The following is a 12,926-nucleotide window of genomic DNA, read 5'->3' as shown; positions in this document are numbered from 1 at the left end:
ATATTATGCAAAATCCACTATTAAGAGCTTTTAACCTGGTTTGGAGTGATTTATGCAGGAATCGAGACCCCATTGTCCCCCCAAAAATCCCTGTTTTCAGCTGACACAGGACAGTTTTCTCCAGGGACCTTTGTGTTGACCTTGGCGTGTGTGTTTTTTTGTCCCTTAGACCGGAGATGGACACGGAGTGGACGTACATCCGCGAGCCCATCCAGACAAGCTCCATGGTCCTGAGGGGCCTCCTCCCGGACACCGAGTACCAGTTTGTGGTGCGAGCGGTGAACGTGCACGGCATGAGTCCCCCCAGCAGCATCAACAGCCCCGTGCGCACGCCGGGTAAGCACAGTACCCCACACCCACACAGACACACAGGCACACACGCACACACACACATGCTCCCACACTCCCACACTCACACGCACGCACACACACACACACACACACGCTCCTACACTCACACATGCTCCTACACACGCACACACACACACACACACACACGGGCACACACACGCACAAACACACTCACACGCACGCACACACACACACACACACACACACACACACACACGGGCACACACTCCTACAGACACGCACACATGCTCCTACACTCACACGCACGCACACACACACACACACACACACACACGCTCCTACACTCACACATGCTCCTACACACGCACACACACACACACACACGGGCACACACACGCACAAACACACTCACACGCACGCACACACACACACCTACACACACACACACACACACACGGGCACACACTCCTACAGACACGCACACATGCTCCTACACTCACACGCACGCACACACACACACACACACACACGCTCCTACACTCACACATGCTCCTACACACGCACACACACACACACACACGGGCACACACACGCACAAACACACTCACACGCACGCACACACACACACCTACACACACACACACACACACACGGGCACACACTCCTACAGACACGCACACATGCTCCTACACTCACACTCACACGCACGCGCACGCGCACACACACACACACACAAACACACTCACACGCACGCGCACACACACACACACACACACACAAACACACTCACACGCACGCACACACACACACCTACACACACACACACACACACACGGGCACACACTCCTACAGACACGCACACATGCTCCTACACTCACACTCACACGCACGCGCACACACACACACACACACACACGCTCCTACACACACACACACATACACACACACACACACGCGCGCACACACACTCACACACACACACACACGCGCGCACTCACTCACACACACACACACACACACACACGCGCGCACTCACTCACACACACACACACACACACACACACACACGCACACACACACGCTCCTACACACACACTCACACACACACACACACGCGCGCACTCACTCACACACACACACACACACACACATGCATACACACAGACAGACAGCCATATTGTTCCCTCTAAATGTATCATGGGTTCATCAGTGCTCTTTTAGCGGCCTTGGCTAAATGACAGTGGCGCCCCCTGCCGCCCCCTGCCGCCACTGCCGGTAACACAGCCTAATATTGCGCTTTATTCTAGACGGCGCGGGCAATAGTCCACTCTCTTAGACAGACAGACGGTCAGATGGATTCGTCATTGATCTCAAAGCAAAGCCGGCACAAAACAAAAAAAGTATAATTTAAATTTGACAGAGGTGTTGTAGCTTCAGGGGCGGATGACGTTCTCCTGACCAAAGACACGCCCACCTTCTGCTGTGGGCGTGTGCGCGCTCGACTCAAGGGTTCATCGGGAATGTGGAGGAAAGTGCGCAGCTGAGGAACATTGCGATAATAATACTGTATAATAATGATAATATAGGTTTGAGTGCCAAGGTGCCGGGCGGCTCGGGGTCAGCGTCATACTTACGGAGCTCTTTGCAGCTGGAGCTTAAGTCAGAACTTACAAAAAACACGAAACTGAAAAACCGGCTTAAAGAAAATCCACAGTGTAAACAATAAACCTCCTTGGGACGTGTGCGTTCTTATTTATGCATTTGTATGTGTGTTGTCTCTTGTCTTGTCTTGTCTTGTATTGTTCGTATAGTGCCAAACCCTTGTTAAAGCGCCCCCTACAGGTCGGACGACTCATTGAGCTAAAATACAGTCGAGATAAATATATTTAGCTAAAAAATGATAAAAATGTAATCACAGGATAGCACATTTTTTAAAAAGCTTTATAATTTCACTTCCTGTTTGTACTTGATGACATCACACAAGGAAATTACCCAGCAAACACTGCGCAAACTCATCTAATGTCACAATTTTTTTTTAATTCGACAAACAAAAATATGTGACTTTGTTTTGTTGAATTCATGTTTAGAGTCAAAAAAGTTGTTTCTTTGTGTACATTCTGGAATAGAATGAGTGTCCCTGGTGTGATGTCACTTCCTGTCATTTTCTACAGATTTTTCAACATTTTCTCCACAACTACCTGCTCGATCGTTGTAAAACTATAATTTATATGTACGACAGGTACAAATACACCAAATAAAGTCAAATTTAGAAAATCATAAAAACCTGTCATGGGCCCTTTAAGCTGTCTTAACGATGTAAGAGAATCAATGGCTCTCAACGTTTTGAAGTTAAACGACAGAAATTGTGGTATTTGGTGTTCTAGTAATCTGTTTTCACATGTCTTGTGTGTTTGATTGTATTTTATGTTGCCTTTGTACAGCACTTTGGACCATCGTGGTGTTTTTATATGTGCTTTATAAATACAATTTGACTTACTTACTTATTAACCAGGAATGTGGGCTGCTAATTAGCCTGTAGCTAGCTCCTGTAGCGCTTAGACTTAATCTAAAAAAGTTGCTATAATACGTTTTGAGCATGTAGAATGTGCGATGACGGTCAACCCTTCATCGTTAGTCTACTACACGTATCATCCTGTCACTGCCGCTTGTCACTGTGAAACGTGCCGATATGAAGGGGCGGGGCTTATCAGTGCCGCGCACCTGTTCCTATTACGAAGCGGTTTTAAGATCGATATTGCAGTTTACGACGAACCAAATGGTGTAAACTGATGATCCACTTATGCTATGAATACTATAAGTACCTTTAAGATATAAGGCGCACTGAAAATGCAGCAAAGGATCATGGTCTATGTATTTTTGCAGGTTTAACCGAAAGGCACGTGTAGTTTGACATACTGCGCCGTCGTAATGTTTCGATTATCGCTGCATCCCGAGTCGCAAAGTCACGGTTTACACATTCAGCCTCCTCGAAGCCGCGCCCGTCTCTAGTTGGCACGCAAAGCCTCGGAGGACGTCGGCGTGGTTCACAGCGGGGGGCTCGGGAGTTGACCCTCGAAGCCTCATCAGACGGGATTAAGGCCGACCTTCGGACCCTCGCGCCGCCGCCCGACAAACCGTGACGCGATCGACTTCGTTTGCAACGCGCTACTCGCCAACGTAGCGGACGTCTTGCCGAACGAAAACTCCAAATACACCTCATCGTCGCGATTGTTGCCCCTTTTAGTGCCGGAGCCGTTCTAAACGCCCGGAGACGCTGCGGTGTGGATTTGGGGGGGATTGTTACGCAACAGAAGATTAGCCGCTACGGGATTTTGGGCGCGCTCCCTCCCCGTATTGTCCGTATTTAGGATTTAACGTTATTAGGTTCTGCTAATTAGGATCCCAGATGGCTAACAGGTTTATTCTGCATCTTATTGTCATTACAGGGGATCAACGTTGTAAATAATGTTAATCCGAGACAGAAAATGTTGCTCTGTTTCCATGATATCGGTTCAGTCGATATCCTGCCTGGTTCTTCTTTTAGTTGGATAAAATGAGCAAACTTTTATTTGTAGGAGAATAGAAGCCTCGGATTAAAATAAACACATTAAATCAAGATAAATAAATGCCGTATTTTCCGGAGTATAAGTCGCACCAGCCAAAAAATGCATCATAGAGAAGAAAAAAACATTTATAAGTCGCACTGGAGTATAAGTCGCATTTTTTGGGGTAAATGTATTTGATAAAATCCAAGACCAAGAACAGACATTTCATCTTGAAATGCAGTTTAAAATAATAACAGATGAGAGAACATGGTGAATAGGTGTACGTATGCTAACGCTAACACCTTCAGCTACATGACGTATGCTAACGCTAACACCTTCAGCTACATGACGTATGCTAACGCTAACACCTTCAGCTACATGACGTATGCTAACGCTAACACCTTCAGCTACATGACGTATGCTAACGCTAACACCTTCAGCTACATGAGGCACAGACAGAACTGTGGTAAGTGTCTGGTATGTTAACGTAGCATATGAACAGTTATTCAGATAACTATAGCATAAAGAACATGCTAACAAGTTTAACAAAGCATCAGTTTTACCCCAAATCACTAAATCCATTGAATTCTTCTTCCTCTGTGTCACTTCTAAACAACTCCACAAACTCCAGAGGAAGAGGAAGTGCAGAGTCTTCTTCTGCGTCAACTAGAGCCTAGAGCGCCCTCTTGTGGTTGTCAGTGTGAAAATAACAAATAACATCACATATAAGTCACTCTGGAGTATAAGTCGCACCCCGGCCAAAACTATGCAAAAAGGTGCGACTTATAGTCCAGAAAATACGGTTAAAAATGGACTTACATTGAACACACACTGTGCAAGTAAAAAATATATACAGCCACAACACTATTATGTACAATAAGTGGCTCTGACGGTGGTAATGTACAGGGCAGGTAAAGTGCATTTAACGATTATGTTCAATACGCGACTACGATTATGAAACATCACATAACGCTGAAAGAATATCGTCTGGGCCAGAATCTCTCGTTTGAACTGTTCTTTTTGCAAAGCTGTGGTAGTTACCTGCAGATTACTCCCATGTAAGTTATAAAACAGGTTATAAAACGAGCAGATGTGACACATTAGTCTCTAAAACGCGCCGGTTACACGCTCTAAACCTGCGTTCAGTCTTCTTACAGTATTTACTTTCGTCAGAAGGACCTCTGCTGTGTGTTTGGGGATCGCTGAAGATGTTTCCCGTCCTCTGCTCGTCGGTCTGCGGCGGCGATTGTGCGTCCGCGCCGTCCTTTCTGCACCCGTACATTCGGCGCTTATCCACTTATTCCCCGACACCTAATTATTTGAGAGCTGTCATTCAGAGCGGCGGGACATCTTTTTCGACATCGCGCTTCGGTACATCTGCCTTTCCCCCCCCCCCGTCATTTGAATCATCCTTAATGTCAGCCGCTCGCTCTCGCCGATGTCGTTCCGCTGTGCAGACGCGTTAAAGGACATGCAAATTGAGCTTTTAGCCCCGTTATAACATTGTTCCCTCATCAAGAACGTACACTGCACGCCGAGTCGCACATTACGCTTCATTCACGCTATTTTGATGAATCCCATTTGGAAATTACTCTCCCTCCGAGCGTCCACTCCGTTCTGAACTGTGATGTTATAGTTAGAGCTGTTTTTAAAGGGACGTGTGGCAGGTTGTTACGGTCTTCTGATTTTGACTGTATTTGGTGCGTTTATACCTGTTGTACACATTCATTACAGTTTTGCACCGATCGAGCAGGTATTTGTGGAGAAAACGTTGAAAAATCGGTAGAAAATGACAGGAAGTGACATCACACTCATTCCAGTCAAAGTTTATGCGGAATTTACACAAAGAAACACGTTTTTTGACTCTTTAAACATTGATTCAACGAAATAAAGTCGCTATATTTGTATTTGTCAAATAAAAATAATTGTGACTAGATGAGTTTTGGCCCAGTGTTCGTTGGGTAATTTCGTAGTGTGATGTCATCAATTATATTACAAACAGGAAGTGAAATTATAATTAGAGTTTTATTTGGATTCTGTTTGGTTTTGGAGCTTTGTGCAGATGTTTTATGTGGATTCTGTTTGGTTTCGGAGCTTTGTGCAGAGGTTCTCTCCCGTATATGAAGTGTTTGTGCTGTTCTGTGCAGGGCCGTCGGACGTGGGCAGTGCGGACTACGGCCTCTATAACACGGACCTGGGCCCAGACGAGGACAGCTTTGATGTGGATGACTCGGATTATGATGTTTTCATTGAGGAGGTGGGTTCAACTTCCATCTGCCCTCCATCTCCAGCTTGTTCCCTATTGGACCTGGTTTTTGAGGCCTTAATCATGTTTGAATTCAATTTGAATTCAATGTAACTGTCCAGGGCGTCCTCCTCCCTGGTGGACACGCTCTCCTCATCAAACCGTTCAGTTTAGTTTACTTATTTCATGTCTCGCATCATTACAGAGGTGCCCAGCCTGCAGGGGAATGGTTATGATGACCTTTGTGGACCGAATCCCTTCATAAACCGTCCCATGTGTAAACCGTCCCACATGTAAACCGTCCCATATGTAAAGATTCCCATATGAAAACCGTCCCATATGTAAACCATCCCAAAATTAAACCGTCCCATACGTAAACCGTCCCATAAGTAAACCGTCCCATATGTAAAGAGTCCCATGTGTAAACTGTCCCATATGTAAACCGTCCCATATATAAACCATCCCAAAATGAAACCGTCCCATACGTAAACCGTCCCATAAGTAAACCGTCCCATATGTAAAGAGTCCCATGTGTAAACTGTCCCATATGTAAACCGTCCCATATATAAACCGTCCCATGTGTAAACCATCCCATATGTAAATAGTCCCATATGTAAACCGTCCCATATGTAAATAGTCCCATATGCAAACCGTCCCATATCACAGATCTCATGCAGATATTATGTCCCAATCCATGTCTCTGAACAGAGTGAGTTTAGGGGCCTTCTTTGTGCACATCTAAAAAGCCCCGTAGAGCTCGTGCTGCTCAATTATAGACAATATAATAATCACAATTATTTTTGTCATAATTGTTATCACGATTATTCAAATGATTATTCACTTTTAAAAGTGTTTTTCTTATTTTTTTTCAAACAAAACATGTGATGAAAATAAAGCCTGTGATAGAGAGCGTCCTGCGGGTCACGGAGAACATGCAGGACACAGCCATAAGCAGCAGCAGCCTGTCCTGCAGCGCCCCCTCTGCAGAGGAGGAGGGAGAGCCGTTATTGCTGTCAGTCATTATTAATCGTCACCGCTCTATTCATCTTTTTTTTGGATAATTGTCTGGTAATTGTCTAATAATTATAATTGACATTGGATGAATTGCACAGCCCTCTCTTCTCTTTTCTGTCCTCAGACCCTTACGTTGTCTTTTACTGTGTTTTTATTCTGATTGGTTCATTGTGACGTCGCTTTCAGTTGAATCCATTTCCTGGGATTCCGCGGGACAACAGGAAGTCCCAGCTGCGCTCCCGCTCCGGGCCTCCTTCGGGCCGAAACGTGGTGTACCGCATGAACCCGATTGCCCCGCCCAACGCCACCGCGCCCCCCGCCCGCTCCTCCCCCGCAGCCAGCGAGCCGGACTTCACAGACCTGATCTTTCCCACCACCCTTGAACCCACCACCACCTCTACGACCACACCTCCTCCCACCACCACAACCATGACGACCACCACCACCAGGTAAGAGCGGACGCACGGGTGGCTAATGCTAGCTTGTGACTGTGCTGGTATTTGAAAGTAAGAGCAAAGTTCACTTCAAATAAATGAGTTCTTTAGCTTCACATCTAGGCAAAGGTATCGATTGTATTTTGTATTTTTGTTCTGTAGGACCCGGTAACTTAACTCAGAGTATCAAATATTGGGTTTTTCCAGTAAATTCTTTGTGTGTAAAAATATATATATATATATATCAGTAAAAGCAGACTTCATAACTAACTTCATACCACAGAGAGACGTTTTCTGTATTGAAATATTGTAGAAAATCACTTTTATAAATCCACTGTGACATTTTCCGACAGGGATCCGCCCCCTGCCTGTCTCCATGGAGATTAACCTGCTCATGTTTTTCTGATTATGACTTGGTTTGGCGGGATAGAACCTGTGGCTTATATTTACGTATCGTTTCACATCAGTCGAGTGGCAGTTTGCAAATGACTGGCACATTTTCCCAACAGTTTAAACAACCATGTAACAAAATAATATGTCTGTTTGCCGTAACCCGACCGACCCGCTATGAAACTTGCCGACTGAAAAAAAATATATCAGCATTTTGTTGAAAAAACGTCAAAATCTTTTTTTTTTCAATTATTTCGCCGACTCACCGACCGGTCTTTCCTGAACAAATATTTTTTTCACGCTTGTAAACCTGTCTTTCATCTCAAAGAACTGATGACACACCGCGTAACACATGTGCGTCTTCATTTTCAGTCCTCCACATGCGTATATAACAAAACAGAACGCGCGCAGGAGTCGTTATATTGCCTTTTACAAGTTGGTTTACCCTTGTTGGCGCCACTGACCTGTCCATAGTAATGTCACCCTCTGTCAGGGTGTGAAATTTGACTACGCAAATGCCTTCCAGCAGCGTCATCACAACAAACATGGCGGCGCCCGTATCCCCCGCATGTTCCCCCGCTCGCCTTCGCTACCAAAATAAAGGATAGCGGCGTACAAAAGGTCGATTGAAATATCTTAAAATCGTGAGATTTAGTCTCCCTATCGGGTTGATCAAGACGTTTTCCGTCATTGACTGTTGAAGCCTGACCCCTGGTGGTCACTCCAAGTCAAAAAATGACAAAATTTTGACCTTTTTTTTGCCTTCAAAGTAAAAAAAATAAGAATTTGCCTACCGTCCGACCCACTTAAAAAATGTTGACTCGGGTTACAGCAAACAGACAATTTATTTGGGGTAGCCTTATCAGGTATTATTATGAGTCAAATCGTAATTGACATGGATTTGTTTACAGCGTGGTTGCTAGGCACAGTGACAGTTGTTGAACCCATGTCACATCTGTCGCACGTCCAACCAGGAAGTCAAAGTATGGACTAAATGGTCCAACTTTTGATGAATTAAAAATGTCGAGTACAATTTTAAATATAATCTTGTTCACAGTGTTTTAGTGAAATGTGTTCTCTAAACTTTCAAATGCACTTTAAGGTTCAAAGTTCATTTATTTGTCTAATTAGTAGAAATATAGTTTGGGGCCAGTGAGTCTGCAGCACCCAAACAGAGACACATAAGAGGCACTGGGGACGGGACGGGACGCAAATCAAACGGGACGAGGCACAAGATCGAGACATTTTAGTTTATTTAGTTCATATTTTTGTTGCAATTGAAGAATTTTCTTGTTTTTTTAGAACTACGGCTTCTCAAAAATGTCACTCACCAGCTTTTCATTCTTATTTCTCCCAGCCAAACGTAAAACCTGCGGTGACGAGATCGTTTTCCACACGTTTGTACAGTTGTGTTGTCATTTCCTCTGGTCAGATCATTGCGTCCTCGATTGGCAGATACACAGAGCTGCACATCTGACTGTGAGATGCGTCGCTTTCCCACAGACTTTATTGTCTTCAAGAAGCTATTTGTTGCTGGGGGACAAAAGCATAAAAACAAAGACAGGACAATACTGAAAAAAGCCTTTTAAAAGACAGTATTAGGTGAGAGTAAAGTTGAGCCTCAGTCTGTTGTTCTCTCCGTCTCAGATGGAAACAGAACATAATCAGTGAAGACGTGATGTTCAGGGTCAGAGGAGGCGTTTCTGGCTTTACTACTGCCTCTTTATGAATGAGTCCGACCTGGAACACTATGTGAACGTCTTAAATGTAAAGATATCAATTTGGAAGTTTACTTACAAAAAAAAATCAAAGGTTTTTCATATAAGAGGCATCAGCAAATCAATCTGTATGATCTGTCAAAATCTGAAGTGCAAGATGTGAAAGTTTAGTGTGTGTCACGACTTTGAGAAAACAGACATTGAAATTGCAATATTAATCCATTGGATGTAAATTGATTTAATAAAATGCTAAAACATCTTTTGGTGCAGATTGGACAGTTTGGTTGTTTCCACCTGGGTTGTCATAGTAACCGAAATAGTGCAGCATCACACTATGATCACTAAAACTGCAAAAGGTCTTATATGTATTTGACATTTTGATAAAGTTTTGCGCAAAATTTTAATACAACTTTTTCCTGCTTTTTTTCTGCCTTTTAAGAAAACTTGTTGTGCCTCAGACTCGGCTCAGGTCTGGTTTTGACTTGGCTTGAAACGAATGTTGTCAATAAATACAATATTTAAGGACATTGCGGAGGAGTTGGCCGAGCTGCAACGACAGCAGCGGGAATAAAAAGCCTTTGTGCGAAATGTAAAGAAACTAAGGACGTCAATAAAAGGAGCGGGCGTGGCCGGGGAACCTGCCTGTTTTATTCCGTAAACACAGTGCGCTACGTGTGACATCGTGTTCTTTTGTCCGCGTGCGGGACACATTAAAAAATCTTATTCAGGCATCATACCCCGCTATAGCGAACTGACCAAAAATAAATGAATACAATGTTATATAGTTTTAAATAGTCTTAAAAAGGTGAAAAACAGAACTGGTTCATTTGAAACTCTTTGCAACAGTCAAACCTAATACATTCCTGGCATTCTAATTCTTTACATTGCTTTTCACAACTTTCAAAGACCAGAACGAGTTTTGCCGTCACGTTCAAGCTAACAAACATTAGCATGCTAACAACGCACTTCCTGTTTCACAGAGAATAAAGCGCTACAGAGAAAGTCCTGTGCTCTCAGCAGTATTATCTGCACTGTGGCAAAACAGATTTAACTTTATTACCGTATTTTCCGGATTATAAGTTGTACCAGAGTATAAGTCGCACCAGACAAAAAATGCATAATAGAGAAGAAAAACAAATATAAGTTGCACTGGAGTAGGAAATGCGGTTGCAAGTGTGAAAATAACAAATAATATCACACATAAGTCGCTCCGGTGTATAAGTATATAAGTATAAATATAAGTCGCACCGCAGCCAAAACTATGAAAAAAGGTGCAACTTATAGTCCGGAAAATACGGTACTTAACTTATTACTAAAACATCCGGTACAGCTCCTTTAATGCCGTACTGTGGAACCTTTTAGGAACCGTGTTAACATCTCCACGGAGACATGCCGGTAGCTGACCCAGTGACAGAGTTTTCCTGTTCCTCCAGCACGCTGCCCCCCCCCACGGCCCCTCCCACGCTGTCGCCATGGCGAGGCGACGTGGCCCGAGTCTACGACCTGAGCTGTGACGACACGGTCTGCCCCCCCGACAGCTTCTGCCTCAGCGACTACGACGGTGGAGGCTCGCGCTGCCACTGCAACCTGGGCCGCCAGGGGGAAACGTGCAACAACGGTACTACTACTATGAATACTACTACTATGAATACTACTACTATGAATACTACCACTATGAATACTACTACTATGAATACTACTACTATGAATACTACTACTATGAATACTACCACTATGAATACTACCACTATGAATACTACTACTATGAATACTACTACTATGAATACTACTACTATGAATACTACCACTATGAATACTACCACTATGAATACTACCACTATGAATACTACCACTATGAATACTACCACTATGAATACTACTACTATGAATACTACTACTATGAATACTACTACTATGAATACTACTACTATGAATACTACCACTATGAATACTACTACTATGAATACTACTACTATGAATACTACTACTATGAATACTACCACTATGAATACTACCACTATGAATACTACCACTATGAATACTACTACTATGAATACTACTACTATGAATACTACTACTATGAATACTACCACTATGAATACTACCACTATGAATACTACCACTATGAATACTACCACTATGAATACTACCACTATGAATACTACTACTATGAATACTACTACTACCACTATGAATACTACCACTATGATTACTACCACTATGAATACTACCACTATGAATACTACTACTATGAACACTACCACTATGAATACTACTACTATGAATACTACTACTATGAATACCACCACTATGAATACTACTACTATGAATACTACCACTATGAATACTACTACTATGAATACTACCACTATGAATACTACTACTATGAATACTACCACTATGAATACTACTACTATGAATACTACCACTATGAATACTACTACTATGAATACTACTACTATAAATACTACCACTATGAATACTACTACTATGAATACTACTACTATGAATACTACCACTATGAATACTACTACTATGAATACTACCACTATGAATACTACCACTATGAATACTACTACTATGAATACTACTACTATGAATACTACCACTATGAATACTACTACTATGAATACTACCACTATGAATACTACTACTATGAATACTACTACTATGAATACTACCACTATGAATACTACTACTATGAATACTACTACTATGAATACTACCACTATGAATACTACTACTATGAATACTACTACTATGAATACTACCACTATGAATACTACTACTATGAATACTACTACTATGAATACTACCACTATGAATACTACTACTATGAATACTACTACTATGAATACTACCACTATGAATACTACTACTATGAATACTACCACTATGAATACTACCACTATGAATACTACTACTATGAATACTACTACTATGAATACTACCACTATGAATACTACCACTATGAATACTACCACTATGAATACTACCACTATGAATACTACTACTATGAATACTACCACTATGAATACTACCACTATGAATACTACCACTATGAATACTACTACTATGAATACTACCACTATGAATACTACTACTATGAATACTACTACTATGAATACTACCACTATGAATACTACTAGTATGAATACTACCACTATGAATACTACTACTATGAATACTACCACTATGAATACTACCACTATGAATACTACCACTATGAATACTACCACTATGAATACTACTACTACGACTACTACTG

The 12,926-nt window shown here is 42.6% G+C and overlaps 2 protein-coding genes across 3 annotated transcripts in view; both read left to right on the top strand.

Annotated features, from left to right (window-relative positions):
- Positions 1–12,926, top strand: part of LOC140346835 (pikachurin-like) — a 35,679-nt gene that overhangs the window by 22,370 nt on the left and 383 nt on the right. The window contains exons 7-10 of the mRNA XM_072433049.1: positions 170–336; positions 6,005–6,114; positions 7,303–7,565; positions 11,092–11,276. Of these exons, the coding sequence (XP_072289150.1) occupies positions 170–336; positions 6,005–6,114; positions 7,303–7,565; positions 11,092–11,276 (725 nt within the window). The remainder of the gene's footprint in view (positions 1–169; positions 337–6,004; positions 6,115–7,302; positions 7,566–11,091; positions 11,277–12,926) is intronic.
- Positions 11,101–12,926, top strand: part of egflam (EGF-like, fibronectin type III and laminin G domains) — a 28,097-nt gene continuing 26,271 nt past the window's right edge. For both annotated transcript variants that reach the window (XM_072432626.1, XM_072432625.1), the window contains exon 1: positions 11,101–11,276. The gene's annotated coding sequence lies outside the window, so the exon portion shown is untranslated. The remainder of the gene's footprint in view (positions 11,277–12,926) is intronic.

The sequence above is a fragment of the Eucyclogobius newberryi genome, unplaced genomic scaffold, assembly GCF_026437365.1.
Source record: "Eucyclogobius newberryi isolate DKJ021-1_F unplaced genomic scaffold, fEucNew1.0.hap1 SCAF_6, whole genome shotgun sequence".
In the NCBI taxonomy this organism is placed as follows: domain Eukaryota; kingdom Metazoa; phylum Chordata; class Actinopteri; order Gobiiformes; family Gobiidae; genus Eucyclogobius; species Eucyclogobius newberryi.
The sequence above is the reverse complement of the archived record's forward strand: the minus strand, read 5'-3'. Positions and strand labels throughout refer to the sequence as shown.